The sequence below is a fragment of the Rissa tridactyla genome, chromosome 9 (assembly GCF_028500815.1).
Source record: "Rissa tridactyla isolate bRisTri1 chromosome 9, bRisTri1.patW.cur.20221130, whole genome shotgun sequence".
NCBI classification, from domain to species: Eukaryota; Metazoa; Chordata; class Aves; order Charadriiformes; family Laridae; genus Rissa; species Rissa tridactyla.
In genome coordinates this window covers 18,163,623-18,181,302 of record NC_071474.1, presented here as the reverse complement: position 1 = coordinate 18,181,302, position 17,680 = coordinate 18,163,623, and the positions used below count along the sequence as shown (strand labels likewise).

The window sequence follows — 17,680 nt, the reverse complement described above, 5'->3', positions numbered from 1 at the left end:
AGCCCCACAGTGGGAAACCTTGGGATTTGTTTTATGACTTCCAAAAAGGTTGCAACTTCATGGGACCTTGTCATCCGTAATATCAAAGGGTTTGAGATTGTTGTCAGCACAGTAATAGAGGCTAAAGGGAGAAAATGGACTCGTCTTGCGTCTGACGCATGGTGATTCTGCGTTTTCATGTAGGAAGTCTTGATATAGGCTGGGTTCGGGGCCAGCCATTTGTGGGGGTGCCCATCTCATCACTGCCCTCTGGGAAGGTCATCGTTGTGCTGTTGATTTTTAGATGTACGTGAGCTTCCGAACGGGGCATTTTGAGAGAGAGCCCCAAACTGACATCTTTTTTGCAGAGGGTGGGGCATGAGGCTTGGGAGAAAGAGTTGCAGGGTCTTTGAAGTGCAAAGCTTTGAAGTTTAAAAAAGCTATCAAATTCCTGTTGCAACGCACTGTCTGTGGAAAATCTGGAAGGTAAGACTTTTTAACCAAAGAGACTGGATAAGATATTTAAAAGTAACAGACTGGGGAAGCGTACCTTTCATGTTTTAACTGTTTATGCAGTGGCGGAGAAGGCGAACTTGATTCACAAAGTGTGTTCCAAACAACACTGTCGGGCTGCGCCTTGTTTCTCTTCCACTCGGTGGCTTTGAGTGCGTTCAGATGGCTGACGTAAATTGCGTGTGCGGTGGGAGGGGGGCAGGGTGGAGGAATTTCTCTCTTCCCGTTGCTATTGTGTTTTGTTATGTTTTGTGTCTGTTCAGTTTGTCTCCAGGATCAGAGAAATGACTCAGAAAGTTATTTCCACAATAGGAGAGCATGGGAAAGCACAAACATTGGTCTCTTAAAGACACACAGTCCCGTTTATTACGCACTGACATGCCTTACCTTCTAGTCTGTTGGAAATGCTGCCACATGGGCTATCTTACTCCTTCCTCTACAACCCCTTTAGATTTTGCACCTTACGCCTTTTTCTCTCCAGAAAATGACATAAAATTGCCCTACTCTGTACTCCTTTCTCATTTTTCTATACTGTACTTGGGAAGAACACTCGGGCCAGCTCTGTCCAAGCCAGCCTGGGCAGTGCCAGCCTTTGCGACCCTCGGGGGTATACCCTGCACGCACTGCAGGCTCCGACCTGCGCGCTGTGCCCAGGAGGCACCTTTATCCGGAGAGGCAGAGAGGAACGGCAGCTCAGCAGTGACCTGCCAGCAAGAGCCTCTGGGAGCCTCCTTAGCCCAGCCCCTGACGCCAACCCCGCTTCTCCTGTTCAACAGTTCTGCCAGCCAGTGGGAGACAAGGATTGAATCTAACTCCTGCCAGTGCCAGCCAGGTAGGACAGGTTGAGCCTTTATTTACAATTATGATGAGGCATCAATTAGAGTTGTTTTCTCTTGGTGAGGTAGAGTTATTACTAAGCTTAGCGTTTAGTTTTCGTTAGCAGACTTTTGGGGCCTGTTCTTGGCTAAAACCCCACTCATGCTTTCTCAGGTCGCTTTTCTTCCCTTTTTTTTCCTCTCCAAGCTTGTTTAATGGAATCTTGTTCTCTGAGTTGCTCAAAGCACAAATCTAGCTCCCAAAGCTAGTGTTCATTCACGGTTCCCTCTTCCCCTCTTGCTGCTCAGATGTCTGGGCATCCAGACTCCCCTCCCTTGTCTGGACTGAGAAATCTATTAAAATAATCCCTCCCTCTCTTTATAGTCTTAGCTGTGCCAGCAACCCACTGTAGCTAGACAGACACGTGCGCTTGTCTTGAATCACTGTTTGACTTAGCTCCCTCCTCTACTGCTCTTAGAAAAGTTGACGCGGTCTCTGGTCATCTGTGGAGATGCTGCCTAGCTTGCTTGCTCCAAAATTCTTTAGGAAGCCCCACGCCGATTCTGGTGCCATACAAGACTTTCTGGTCAGCTGCTAGAAACACTTGTCTCGTCTCACTGCCCTCACCTCTTTTTTGTTTCAATCTCGCTTTTCTCTCTGTTTCTATTGACTGTGTATTTATATTTATGTCACTTTAATCTCTTGCGGTCAACTAGCAAAGCATGCCATGGCTGTGGTTCCTTGAAAAGCTGGGGCAATGAACCTTCAGGTGGACTACTTTGAAGCCAGAAATGATACACAGGTAAATGTAAATAGGAAAATCCCATTCTAATTCTAGCAGTGTTATTGCCTCTCTTCTGAACTGATGGACTACTGCCAAGTCTATGAGCATTTCATGGCAAATGCTGAGTCACAGGCAAGACAGAAGCCTGTGCATTTAGCAAGCTGAGAGAAGTTTCTCTTGCAGATGAGAATGTGTTAACATACACGTTTCAGAGTGTGGGTGTCTGGGTGGGGAGGCACACAACATTACAGTATCAAGGCATCACCTCCATACTTAAATTGAAAAGGCATATCCTTTTAGAACAATTTGTTTCTCTTTTCGTTCTTCTAGAAAGTTTAGACAACAATCTTTGACTGCTCTTCTACTGTTAAACATGAGGCGGATCCTTCATGTAGGATGTGCCTAGAAGTGTTGTGTAACCTGTATCTTCAAAAAACTTAAGACTCATTCCTTCACAGAAAAGGAGCAAGAGTCTGTATCAACTTTCTCCAGCATCAAAGGAAAGAGACCCCTCGACACCTTCCCTCCAGTACAAACAGTGAATTCAGAGAGCACAAGTGGCCGAAAAACTGGGTAGCAGCGGAGGTTAGACATCACACCTTTTCCATAGGAACAAACTAGCACAAAGCAACGGGACTTCTAAAGCAGCTGCCTAGCCTGTCTGTTCAAGGGTGAAAATTGAACTAAGAACTGTGTATGGGATGAGAGGACATCTGGGGAAGCATTCAGAGAAAAACTGCCAGGAGATGGGTGATGTTAGTTACTTGAGTGGATCGGAAATGGAAGAAGTTCAACAGACAGATACAGAAGGTCCGCAAGGGATCTTCAACTCATTCAGGTATTTTTAGGTGGTTTACCAGGATTTTTGCCAGAGGATTCTCACAACCTGAATACTTCGGAGTCCTCTGCCTGGGATTTCGCAGTTGTTACACAGATGTTGAGAATAAGCACAGAGAGGCCACATCATGCTAACGTTAGCAGGAGAGAATGAAACAAACCTGTGGTTTTCTGCTGGACAGAAGCATTTTGTCTTCTGTTCCAGTGAGGGTTCGCTAATAAAGGGACAGGGCTATCCACTGCATGTGAAACGAGAATGTTATTCTCAGATAACGAGCCCTTAAATACTGCATTAACATGGTTCAGCATTTTTGTGATTTACTAGTTCCTCTGTGTAAGTTATGAAATAGCAGACACACAGAGATGTACAAGCTAACAGGCGCGTGGTCAGAGATAATGAGTAGCGCTGACAGTTCAACGCTGTCGTGAATACATGGGGAAACCTGCTGTTAAAGATAATGGCTCTCACAAGTTATTTGCTCTGAGCAGTTTTCAGGACCACTGCACAAGAAAGTGTACTAATTTTAAAGTAATTCCCACAGTTGCCCCTAGCTTAGTAAAGATATTTTAGCTTTCATCTTTCAACAGTAGTCCGCTGTTTAAATTATTTTTGCAATCAGTGATAATGTTCTATAGACAGATATTCATTATAGGGTGCAAAATTGTTTTCCTGGGGGGCGTGGTGTTACTTTCAAAGCAGGATAAAGGCATAAATCTGCCATTGCCTCACGTCTTCAAGAAAGTCGTTTAAATCTCTTGTGTTTCAATTTTTTTTAAATTAGGAAAGAACATTTCAGGGTGCTGTGAGATTAAATTACTACTGTTTTGATAGGACACCAACACTTGCAGAGAAGATATCAGAAATTTGCGAAGAACTGGCCTTTGAAAGGATGGCTTACTCTCTGACCTTTAAGTCATGCATATTAATCCTATAACCATCTTGTAAAGAAAAACACAGCATACACCAGCTTTGAGAAAGGAATTTCACTACGCAACTATAAAATACCAGTTAAAGCAGAGCAGAGTACAAAACAAACATCACAGAAACTGTCTCTCGATTAAAAAAAAGTCCCATTTTAAACATCAGCACTGGGTGAAATTTAAACAAAGATATCAAACAAGATATCAAGCCTCAAACGAACATCAGAAATATTAACAACTGATGCTTATTAACTGATACGTAGAGAATAAAATTAAGAGAAAATCAATATTTCATAGTTATAAGTTTTATTTTGGAAAATGTAAACGTCACTAACCATGCATACAAGTTAAGATGATATTTTACAGTTGTTACTTTTCTTCCTTTTTCCTTTTTTTTCCTTTTTTATTGTTGTTGCATAGGACGTCATTATCACAATATATAATCTATGCAGTACAAAATACATAAAAAGTTACAGCAGAGCAAGAATAGATGAACATATAACTGTACAACTGTAGTACTTCAATGTAGTGATTTAAAGAGTTGAAAAGTGACTCACAGAAGCATTCGTGTGCTGCTGATAAAACTGTACAAGTGAAGATGACACCGCTAACATTATAGTTCACCAAAGCTGGGAGTATATATGTAAACAGGCGCACACTTACTGCCACACACATTCTCTTGTCACCCACACAGGCATGCGCTTGTGAAAAAGCACATGCGCGCGCACACGCATGTCCCCCAGAATGCATTTATACACGAGTAACTGCAGCTGTAACCAGAGATGAAACTCAACCACAAATCTCAACAAACAGGTGCAAACTTTCCAAATGCAGTGGCGTTTGGATCTAGGATTTTGGTTCAGACCCATCACTAGTTATAATGAAACGGATACCTATTTTTGCTCTGTAGACATCCCTTCATTATTCAGTGTGTGGTGTACACACACTGTGGTGTATTTATATATATACACCAGTACTATACAATATACACATATATATGTACTTTTATATATGTGCATATGATTATATAAATCCATATATATAAATATTTTTTTATATATATATATATAAAACCTATACCAGTGGATGGGCTTTTGCATTCCATATTCTGGCTTATGGGGTAAACAAGTATAATTCGGTTATTTTCTTCTGCCCAAGGCTATAGCTTTATCCCCAAAAGAGTTACAAATACAGACGTTCATCGTAGCATTCACTGACATAGACTGTATGTTAGCACCCAATGCACAAACAGATGGCGTGATGGAGTAAAAGAGCACCTGAAAGTCAGTTTGTAGGCGTCACCTGATGAAATTAGTACACCAAATGGCAATGAAGAGGCAAGCTTTAAGTAGGCAGAGTTCATTTTCCTTATTCTTTCTTCAGGAACCATGCTTCCCCAAATAGCAATGCACTTCACGCAGTACGAATTCTAGAACTCATGGCAAAGAACCGGAGAAAAGCAGCTGTGAACACTGAATAGCCAGAAACAGGAAAGCTCCTCACGCAGCCTTTTACTGCCTGGCTGCATGAAACACGGAAAGCGCTGAATGTCTGGATAGAAGGTAATGAGGTTTTAAAGGTGCACAGAGGCTCTTGTAGCTAAAAGTTATTGCAAGCGTTAATGCAGTAAAGAGGGTAGATAAATACAGGAATTCAGTGTTACCATCAAACAGAGGCTTCTAATGACTTGTTATAAATATATACCTTTGCAGTTACGTAATGTAAACAGATACTATGCAAATATTATAAAAGCAAGGAACAACTAATTTGCAGATATAAACAATTTTCACAATAAAACCTAGCTGCCAGGAGTTTACCGGCACTGCTTTCTAAGCAGCAGGATGAAAATGGAATTCATGTGGCCATTAATGCACCTTAGGCCTTTGCACGGGATGAGGTTAATGAAAGGGATGAAGGAGTTTCCAAGAGCGTCTTTAGTCTCAGTAGGGTGGTGGTAGTTGAAGTGATGATTTTAACTTGCACCCGTTTCCTATAGCAAGCCAGTTAAGCTCAGCTCTTAGAGAGGAAGCTAGAATCATGGCTGGAGAAAAACAAACAAACTTTCAGGGCTTTCTTAATAATAAACCTGTTGTTGTATTCTGAAATTAAAAGAAAAAAAAAATAAATTAGGCCAATTTTGTAGTTTGTGGGGTTCACCTCAACAGATTGCATGGGGAAAGGAGGAGGCAGGAGGAGAGATGCACGTGTCTCCAAACGGAGGACTGTGGAGAAATCTGCACCTTGCCAGAGCAGCATTTCCCGAGTGTGCGATGTTTGTTGCTATGCCAGGAGCCTGTTTTAGGTTACACGGCTGGGTGAAACAACAATAAGTAAAAATCTGAGATCAGTTTGGGTAAGCACCCATATTTCAGAACATAATTAGAGCTGTTCAGACGTCTCGGATCTGCAAAACTCAGGAGGAACCATCATGAGAATGGAGTCTTATGTCCTTGCTGGTGCTTCTGCTTCTTTTCTAGCATCTAGCAGATGCTAGAAAACCCCATTCACTCTCTTCCCATAGGAAAATATTAAGAGAAGTTTTGCTCACATTCAATTTCGGAAACTAATAGTGGTTTGGAATTCTATCATAAAGCTATCATGTATTAAACGTTTAATGGAAATATTTGAAACTCTAGCTAGGATTTTTAAAACACAGTAATTTAACTGTCAGCCTAACACACTCTGAGGTATTTACAGCTAAGATGTAAAAAGAAAAAAAAGTTTTAACAACAAATCTCAGAGAATTTCCTGAAAGTGTAGCTATGTTGGCTGTATATAGTCTCATAGCCTTCTCATGAGATGAACTGGCTGAACTTGAAATTCGACTTTGAACCGATTTTTTTTTTCTGCTTAAACTTGGAGAATTATTAGTGATATCTATGAGGAATAAGCGTAAAATTCTGAGTTTACTGTTTGCGATAAAGATTACATACTACTTGTTTCACTCAGAATAGGTGTCCCGTAGTCTTTATATCCCATAATCTCAGTACTAGTAGAACCTGGTGCTAATGTTCTTTCTCCAGGCTATTAAAACAACTTGGGTGTAATGCACCTGCTGATTCATGCTGAATTATTATGCCTTAAATAAATGGACTGGAGCAGTTCCTCCTTTGCTAAAGATTAAATGATACTCTTGTAGGAAAAGATGATTTTGCAACAAACTCAACTTAGAACGTGAAGCCTATGATTTTTGCTGATACTTAGTTCTCTTGATTTCCCCCCCCCCCATCCCTCTATTAAAGTATAATGAGAAATGTGCTCATGACTTGTTTTGAAGTATGTGCACAAGACACAGCTGACTTGTAGAATTCCTTTAGCTAGGTATCTTAAATGCCTCTTTACTAACTACAGCACAAGAGCACTTTTAGCAGTCACAGAAATGATTGAAATGTGAATTCCTGTTAAATGTGAATACCTGAATTGTATCGAGTTGTTAAAATCGTGTATCTTAGCAAATGAGATTTTAAAAGAAAAAAAAAAAAAGGAAAGAGGAAATCTATGGAGGCAAACAGATCTGGCTTTCCCCTAACTCATGTTCCCCTAACTTACAGTGGTTAGGCAACTCATCACACAAATTCAGCAATATTTGTTGTCTTCCTAAAAAACCTTATGATGTTCTTTCATTTTCTCTGAAATGAAACAGTAGAATTGTGCCTCGCATGACTTACAATTCAAAAGGGGAAAACTGTGATTTAACGCACATGAAATCTGAAGCAAATGAACATGAAAAAAATAGTGAAATATCTGCACTTTGAACTACCTTTAAGTATTTATCCATACAACTAATAGAATGCGTAGTATTAGGAATAATGTATATATTATGGAAGTACCTATGAAACTACTTGGAAATCTATATTAGCCTCTCACGGTTAATATACAGTACAATAAAAACTTGCAAAATTGGATCAATGCAAAGCAGCAAGTAAGATACAGGTTCATTTGGAATGTGGAGGCATTCACTCAGTATCAAATGGCAGGTTCGGCATAGAGAGTTTCTTCTCACCATGCTACACTTAACTGTGTTTATACCCTACAGTAAAAACAAGAAAAACCGCAAAATTCCAGAATCAAAAGGACCTGAATTTATAATATGCACCATCAGAACCAGCCAAACCAAGGAAATGGTATTTGCTGCCAATGAGGTCTCCAGTACATCACAATGTGCCTGGTCTTTTGCTGTATTTTCTACCATATAAAACATAAAAATCTACCTCCTAATGCTCTATCTAGTGTCAAATATTTGAAAGTTATTGAAAACTAGTCAAGATTCCCTTTTTGTTGCTAAGCACATATTCAGAAATGAAAGCACCTTACTTTAGGCTGGTTTGTGTATCTTTGATAAGCTTGCAGTAGTTCTGAGCTAAAATGTCATTTTATTTTAAAACTTAAAAATGCATATTTTATTTTTCCAGTCAGAAGATACCTTATGATTTTTCCTTACATTTATCAGCCACCACGATTGTGATGCAACAGGATACAGAAACTACGTCTTAGCCAATTGTTCTTGCTAAGACACAGCTGTACAGTAGGTAAGTACCTTGATAAAAGTTTTGGTGGGCATTGGTTCAGCTACGCTATCTCCATAGTTCATCAAAAAGAAAAAAAAAAAGAAAAAAAAGTATTAAAGAAAATTGTAAAATTGTTCAAGTCAGTGTGGTCTGATTTGAATATTCTGTTGGTCCCATACTGAACAGGCAGTGCAGAGAGCTTAAGAACTTGGAGAGAGTGATGACAGAATGCCTCCGAGATTCCATGCCACCTTGCCATAAAATGTTAACCAGTGTAAATATGTTTCCTCGTGATTTAGGTTATTTACTTAAGGCATCTTGTTTAGAATTTTTTTCTCAGAATTTTATCTAGCATGAAACAAACAAACAAACAAGTTTATCAACCTCACAGAGATTTTTGCAATAGGAAGTTGGTTTTGGAGCATCTTCAGCATGAAGTGAAAAGATGGTTTGCTACCAAAAGCAGAGGGCAGCTTGAAGATAGACAAGACTCCTGTTTGGACACTCCCCACTGTAGGTGTATAATCGGGAAAACAAACAATGGAAGAGTCTGGTACTCCATTCCAGTACTGGTTTGGGTTTTGTATTGTTTGTTTGTTTTTTATTTTTCCCCAGTGTGTGAAAGAACCTAACAAAAAGCTTCTGAGTGCAAATATATTTACAGAGTAAGGCTGCGGTTAGGGCGTGTCTTCATTGTAATTATTGTGTAACATAAATATCCATCCCTGAGAAAGGAGAAGGGGGACACAATCCAACACAGTTGATTTGTAAGTGTACGTATGCTCATGTTGTGCAATCCGGTCTTACAAAACTAGTTTGACACCTGAGGTGAATTAGGTGGGTGGGTTTTTTTTCCTTTTTTTTTTTTTAGATTTTCTCATTTTCTTATGAAGAATAATCAAAAGGGTCCGTAAATTGTTGCAAAATGCATGAAATATTGAGACAGCAGGAGTCACTAAGTGGAACAGGTAAGTCTGTCCATGAGGTTAGAATAGCCACTTGTATGGCTGGGTAAAGAAAATTTGACTGGAAGTTGCAGTGGGAGGCCGCTATTTTACTGGTTTTATTTTTATTTTTTTTAAAAAAGGGGGTGGGGAACTGAGGAGGGGAAGCGACAGAGTTTTTTAAATGTGTGCAACACAAACAAAACTCCACGTTAGGTATTCGAAGCAAAGTGCTGACATCCAGTGCAGGTAGGTCTATGGAGAACTGGCAGGGCTAATCGTTGGACTTGAGGCATCTGAGCGGCTGTAGTCACTGACAGACCCTGTTCTTGAGCTGCTTCCACTCCGCCTCTTGAGCATGCTTGGGTGGAAATTGGCATGGCGGCGGGCATGCTTTGTCAGATGGTCACTGCGCATGAAGCGTTTCTCACAGAGAGGACAGCTGAACTTCTTTTCTCCAGTGTGAGTGCGGTAATGGCGGGCCAGCTCATCGGAGCGAGCAAACTTCTTGTTGCATCCTTGCCAGTTGCATTCAAAAGGCCGTTCACCTGCAGGAAGCAAACGTGGCATGATTAGAAGGGATAGCAATGTATTCCATGGTTTTCTGTATGCAAAGGCTAGAATGAAAAGGTTGGGAGTAAGGTAGATGCCACTTGGCACGAACTGGATGGAGAAGGTGTTACGCTCTAGCAGAGAGGAGGCCACTGTGGTATTCCAACCCATTAAAAAGTACTGTCAATCAAACTAGTGATACCTTATTTGATAACTGGATCTTCAGGGTTGCTGAGCTCCTGATCCTTTCACAGATGTCACCTTTCATCTCTCTTGTAGTCCATTGGACTTTACTTCTGGACTTTGACAATATCGGTACTGAGCTCTGTAGAATACTGAGTTATTCCTCCAAGCTGTCCCTATGTCTGTCTGACTTAATGTTGAAGTTCAGAACGTGTGATGAAAGTCTCTCTCTTCAGCTATTTAAAAGCAATTATGGTGAAAATGCAAACTGGCAATTTTGAGGCGCTGTATGTGAGGCGCTCACCTTGTATTCTCCAAAGCCATGCCTGTGTTTTCTGCGTTTGCTACAACGCACAACAGTTTCTCTTGTTCACTGCCTTAGGTCTCATTTAGAAGGGAGGCAGGGAGCACCACATTTCAACTAGGTAAATGTAAATGTGCCATGTTGAAAGTAGCAGCCTTCTGTCATTAACTAACTTAAAACCATGACCTCTTACGCTTAAGGTAGGACCAGTGAGCTCAAAGAAACAGCAGCCTGGTGACCCGATGCACTTCTCCACAGATCTCAGGCACGGGAGACATCTGGGACGGGGCCAGATGCCCATGCCATTGCGTGGCTATGCTGGAGGTCTGCGCTTGGGCGCTGTGGCAGATGTGCAGCCTGAGAACCTTGAGCACTGGTCGCAGAGATAAACAGCACTGTTGGGTAGATTCCCAGCTTCATCGCTGATGTGCTGCATAGCCTTGGGCAACTTGGACTATTTGTCTCCATCCCTAGTTTCTCCATTTGTTAAAAATGAAAACATCAAATCATGAAATGTGCTGACTACTGTTTCTGTACAGTGGTTCGGTTCTCACTGAGTCTGAACATCACATATTTCTTTATTTGTTATTAATCTAGAATGTCTTATTATTTTGTGAATACCCGGAGTTAGCATTTTTTGTAGTTGTAATTTTTATAACTTCCTACTTGCACTAATCTTAATCTTTCTAATGCTGAATAGCCAGTTCAAGAGGCCCAAGGAGCTCTAAACATTCTGTGCCAAAATAAGAAACAAAATTTCTCCACACTCTACACCAAATAGAAAATAAATAAATAAATTAGCCTCCTGGAGAAATTCAATACACCTTAATTAAAATTGTCTGATAGCAAAACTGACCCCAGCCAGCCTTCAATCTAAGAAGCCAATAATCTGTTTTAAATTCACAAATTTCGCCATAACATTTTCTCGAGGATCTACTTAGGAGGCTCCTGCTCAGAAAAAGAAACTTGTAGGTTCTTTTTCCCCTGTTTTTGAAGCTTCCAAGACACTTCAGTCTAATCTCCAATAGCGTCTCAATGAACAGACAGGCAATTCTTTTTTTAAATAGGATTCTGTTGAAGGACATGGAGAAAGCAAGTGTCCCTGATGTTTCCTTGATTATTTAGGAGAAAGATCAAGCTCATCAGACCAATTGTTCCCAAGCACATTTTGTGGATTTCCTCAGTTACACCTACAACTGCCATGCATAATGCAATGGCTCTATCTGTACAGTATGCAAGGGAGATTTTCTTATGGAGAACCATGAACACCACCGCCAGAGTGATCTGAAAATGTAGCTAAGATGAACAGGACTGCTTTCAGTTAGCTTCCCCTGAACTAAAGCCTAAAAAAACTTGGGGCCCCACAAACTTTTTTAAGAATAAAACCACCAACAACTGGTTTAATGGATATAGTTTTGTCACTTAAAAAAACCCATGTTAATACATTCAATGTCCTCCTCAGCCTCTCCTGCAAACTACCAGGGACTCATCTCTCAGTCTACTGATAGAAATGTGAAACAAATGGAAAGCAAATATATTTGGGCTGTGTTTGTCATGTATCCAGTCACCTGCTGTTAGATACACTCTGTCCTGTGGTGGGACATGCCAGTCATCCCTGTTGTGTGACAAGATTCACTAGTCTTCTCCCTGTGTTTTCGGTCGTAAAATAGATATATTTCTATGAGGACCCTTGGGAAGAAGGGCAATGAGATAGGGTTTGACAGCTGATCTGGCCTGCAGAATCAAAGTTCCTCATCCCTGAGCTGTGGTATCATTTTTTGGTAAGGCACTGGCCTTTGGATATTTCTGTTGCCTGGGTTAATGTTTCTCTGTGTTTGTTTTCATTACAAATGGTGTCAGCAAATGTTCTTCACTAGAAGGACTGCCCCATGAAATGACTGCTTTCAGATACAGAAGGCAAGTGCTAATATGCAATGTTTTGCTTCTGCTCTTGACAACGCCATGAAGCACAAAGAAAATGGCACCTTTTCTGCTGATTAGCATGATGTTAGCTGTTAGCATGGCATCAGCTGCTCTTTTCCATGTCTAGCATTTTGATAGCCTGCAGTAGGCACAACAATCCAGTTCCTCATGAGAGAAGAGGTTCTGGAGCGGGGCTGTGTAAGATCAGTGTCATCCAGCACTAACAGTCAGGTGATGGAGGTATTGCACAACTTCTCTCCCCCTCTCCTCACTGCACATCAGATCCAGATGAGAACATTCAGATTCCTACTCACCTGCCTGATTTGATGATGTTGATGATGGTGGTGGTGACTTAGGTGCTGAGCCAAAGAAAATGTGGCCTTTCTTCCACTATTTCTCTACTGTCCCCTGTTCTCCTCCTTCCTAGGAGCTATTTTTTCCCCTCAGTCCTCTCTAGTCTTGATTTGATATCTTCTTGGTAGTTGCCTTTAAGTTTCTTGGCCAAGTGGTTTTTCCCCTCCATGCACTCCCTGACAGCTCCTATCACTCTAGTAGTGGTAGTAAGTTCTCTAGAGTGCTTCTCAGCTTCGTTGAGGTTTAGCAACACCTCCTCAAAGAAAAGCTGTATTGTGAGGAAATGCTCGATACCTTGTGTGAAGATACCAGAGTCATTATTGTTCATAAAAAATTAGTACACAGTCTGGAACAAAGTTGCTGCAGGGCATTAATTAAGACAAGACTTAGCTGCTGCTCCAAAACCACACATGGAAATTCACAGTCTGTCATCAGTCTCATCTCTCAAACAGAAGGGATGTGGTTTTCTGTGCAGGTAAGTTATATAAATGTCGTTTTACCGGCAGTAAAGCAATTGACAGAATGAAAGATGATATGAATTGATTGCTTAATCTCATTAGGGAACATGCAGCCGCAGTACAACTTTCTTGCATAAGCAGTAACCCATGGACATGTTGTACTCAACAAAGAGCTTTCACCATTAAAGTGGCCGTACACAACACAATAAAGATTTTGAGCTCCATCTTAGGCAATGCCAAAGTCAGAATTTTACCTTTATACAATGACTGCAGAATTTGATCCTATAAATTATTGTGGACATGTTATCAAATATCTTAAATATGGCAGGAAACACGTCAAGTGTGTGAATCTGTATATTGAGTCTTAAAGCTGTGCCTTGGCAGTGGCAGTATTTTTGTGCATTATGAGCATTACTGGTAAGTCTCCAAAAGATAAAGATGCTTGAAAATATAAGAATCAAAAAGCTCAGGCTTCTTTACTCTTCAGAGAGGCAGGCAAGAGATGCCTTTAAAAGATAAGGAATATTGTAAACTTTTTTTTTTTTTACAATTTTAAATAGGTTTGGAATTCCATGTTCCAAATCCCACTGAACTGTAACCTTTCTAGCTCCTCTGCCAGAGCACGTGACAGCACATAACTTGTGTTTAGAGTTACACAAGCTGATGGAAAAACATCACGTTCGAGAATTAAACTCAACTGATCTTAACTGAAAATTACACAAGCAAGAACATTTTTGGCTTCTTCCTGAACTCCACCCAGTCCAAAGAAAAAAATGTGTGAAAGCTGCGTTAAGATGTTTGTAGTGCTCACCGAGTAAAAGTACGTGAGATCTGCAGGTGCGCTGACTTTGAATTAATTCCACTGGCACAGACCTAACTACTCATGCTGCTTATACTGTCCGCCAAAGGAACCAGAGAATTGCCTGGGCTACAGAAACAGCATCAAAAATATGCATCTCTCCCCTCTCCTGCTGGAAGGGATTCAGGAGCAAGTAGAGCCAGCCTGTTCTTATGATACTATATAATAGTCCTTTGTATTATTCTGTATTTGTCAACCATTATATATATTGAAGCAACTTTATATAGTTATGGGAAACAAAAACTAGAGAGATGGTGGAACCCGATCTGATGTCTACTGAGCTTGATTTGTACCATATTTAATGCACTCTTGACTTTACTGCAATCCTCATACAGTTTTAAGGACTCCTTTCCTACATGGTGACACTCCTTTACAGACCCTGGAGTAATGTGCTTCCTGTTTCACCAATTCGTCTGTATGGTGTCAAGGATTTGAATAGCAATTAAAAATGATACTACTGTGTAGGCCTGAGCATGCTTAAAAAATAACCTACTAATGCCTGAAATACCAAAACAGGTCGAGACACCTGTGATACCAACCATTTTCAGAATTACAATGTAAAGATTAGGCAATCGTCTCTGAACAATTTGAAATGTGATAGCCACAGCCATACAGATTAGAGTATTATTAAATCAAACCAATATTGGGGGCTATTTCTTCAATTTAACTCACGTAGTAGCTGTGCACATTATGTTAGCATTTTCAAGCATACGCCAAGGCCTTGCAGTAACAAAGAAATTTGTATCCTGGGAATTCCACGAGTGCCTGCAAAACCAGAAACAGTAAGCCAGAAACAATTTTCTGTGATCTTTAATCTGTTCTGCTGCTTTGCAGAACAGTATTATATGTTGTTATGAAAACAGACTAGAAACCCGAACATGCCACTGTGTGCTATTCTTACATTCCTACATTTTCATATCCATAATTAAGGGTATATTTGGAAACACAGATCAGCAGGCTGGGTGGGGAGGATGAGGGGCAGACAGTTAAATAGAGATGTGACTGAAGCAGCCTTCCTCCAAGAGAGGAAATGCAATCCTGGGAAAAAAAATATTCAGCCAAGCAGACGATGTTTCTTGAGACTGGCTGTTATTTAAAAAAAAAAAAAAAAAAAAAAAAGAGAGAGAGAGAAAAGGTCATCCTGCAATAGCACTGAAATGTATTTACGAATATTTTCATTTCTGTTATTCTCTTGTTTATAAACAAGGCCTTTTCTATAGCCAAAAAACAAGCCCTTAACCTTCTGAGTGCAAGAGAGTGAATAATGCATAGCTTTGATGCTAGACAAATGGTAGTTTCTTTATCAATTATTTTAAAAGGGATCAAAAAAATTCCAAACCCTCAAAATTCCGAATGTCTATAAGTTGAAACCAGTTAGTTTTAAATTAATGACTTTGGGGGTGATATTTCATAACCAAACAAGCCAAATGCAATCATGTTTTTTGCATCTGCTTTTGTGTGTCTGTCCAACAGCTTTTGAATGTCTCGGCTACCTTCAACCACATCTAACAGAAGTAGCAAATTCAGCAATATTAAGCTTGACTAGTTCCAGGAAAATGAGTAAGTTTTACTAATGTTCTCGGTGAAAAGTTATAGGGTGAATTTGACTGTCACTAGACACCAGAAACCCAATACAGGAGTGTGGTATGAATGCCCAAATCCAAGAAAAGCTTCAGTCAGAGTTCACACGGTATTAGACACTGGGACATAACACTCCCCCAAGGCCCCAGGACGCACAGCAACAAGGAGCTAGGCTGCATTAGTACCTGCTGACAGAAGCATGCGTGTCCCTTCTGTTTCCTTTATCTGTAATGTGGCCTTTTTTTAGGAACTGGAGTGCTCAGATTTCCAGTAGGCACAGGCCCAGGCATCAAGGACAACCCCACTTTAAAGTCTGGCCATCTTTATTTTAATCTTAATAAATCCAGTCATTAAATTGATAAATTATTGAATCTTATGTTTTCTGCATGCATGGGAAACTACTACTGAGCAGGAGCTGCAACAGCTACCATAATATCCATTATTTAAATCCATGGCTTATTTTCTGTACCTTAACATTTTCATTGAGTTATTTAGACATATATGAATATTTCTTGAAAGGGGAATTTCCAAGTGGCGAGTTTACATTTTAAGTAAATGCGTGTTACTGTTTGCTCTGGAAGTGCTTGTATTGCTCCATCTGGGAGCACAGATTACACTGTGGGACTTATCTGTATAACCACAGCTAACTCGAACTACTCAAACAGCAAATGACGAACACAGGTTCAGATACTATAAGGATAATGGCTACCATGTCAGAGAAATGTAAGTAGTGCAAAATTCCTCCCCTAGACTTAACCAAAGTCAGGTTGGCCCAAGAACCAAAATAACCGATTGGGTATGTTCCATGCAGCTATCTGGTTCTTCTTAAAAATATTACTGCTTTCACCATAATGGAAACAATCTTTTTTCCTTTATTTTTGGTTTTAAACAGATTACACTCAGTTATATTCTAGGCCTTCATTTCAAACTTGTTCAATAATGTCAGCCAGATCTTAAATCTCCTTTTATAATAATTTTAGCGGCTTTACTGGATTTTTATGAGCCACATTTGCTTCTCTTTTGTCAAGGCAGAATCATTCTGGCCTTTTTAGGCTTTTTTGTTGTCCAGTTTTCCAGGACACTCCATCACATAGTCTTTCTGTTGTCTTAAATATGCATTTCATGGCTTTACTGAATCCCTTTTTAGGATGAGATGCCCAAGCTGAACTGATCTGTCTGTGTGAGTTTCTATAGCTGAGCACTTTTACAATACCCTTGTTTTTTATCCTGCATTTTTGCACAGTGAATTAAGAATCTGAAATTTGAACCTGTTATCTTTACCAAGTCGTTTTCTGCCTACCATGTTAACTCCTGTTTAGTTCTCACTTTATCTCTGCTGAAGTGCATCACTGTGTGTTCAGTACATTAAGCTCTGTGTTCCAGTCCCAGGTGAAGCCTAGTTCTAGACCACTTCACACAACCAACCAGTAAGTAGTTGAAAGTTATGTTCCAGCATCTGGAAAACAAAACTTACAGCAAATTGGCTTTAAAATGAAATGCCCTAGGCCAGGGTCTTGTGAAGCTCTGAAGATAATTATACAGACTACATCAAAACTGGGACTGTGTAAACATAGTTACATTTGTGTGTCTTAAATACATTAAGGAGTTTTTCTCTTGAAACACAATCAGATACAAAATCGCTAAGGTGAATTTAACCTTCAAGACTCCTTCCTTTTATCATGGGGTCTAGATATATAGGTACAAATCTTTGAAATACATCCTCTCTATTAGAAGTAACAGAAGTACTTAAAGCTACTTTAGCAAAGAGGATGAATAAATCATCGAACCAAAGGCACTTTTATAACTTTCTGAATAATTGCCCTAGTCATATGCTCACCAGTTAGGTAAGAATGTGTGCATCTGATGACTCAATTTGATGCAGCAGTAGAATCCAGTGGAATAGAAAAGCCAGCAGAAAGACAACTCTGAAACTAAAGGCTGAGAACGTGAGGGAACAGAGATATGTGCAATCCTAGGTCTTAGAGATTCCTCATCATTCTTCTAACCAAGGCTCACAGACTATATGTAACTACTAGCAAAATGAAGGGAGTCCATTTAGTGAAGGGAGGTGAGGGCATCCTTATCTTTGCTGTCCTCCCCAGCTTCCCATCATAAAACTGCCAGTAGCTGTGACAAGAAGGTAAAGAAACAATATTCTTGTTGG

General features: G+C 40.1%; 1 protein-coding gene across 1 annotated transcript in view; it reads right to left on the bottom strand.

Moving 5' to 3' along the window:
- Positions 1-3,972: 3,972 nt before the first annotated feature.
- The window catches only part of KLF13 (KLF transcription factor 13), a 34,444-nt gene continuing 20,736 nt past the window's right edge, over positions 3,973-17,680 (bottom strand). The window contains exon 2 of the mRNA XM_054214562.1: positions 3,973-9,850. Within this exon, the coding sequence (XP_054070537.1) occupies positions 9,558-9,850 (293 nt within the window). The 3' untranslated portion in view covers positions 3,973-9,557. The remainder of the gene's footprint in view (positions 9,851-17,680) is intronic.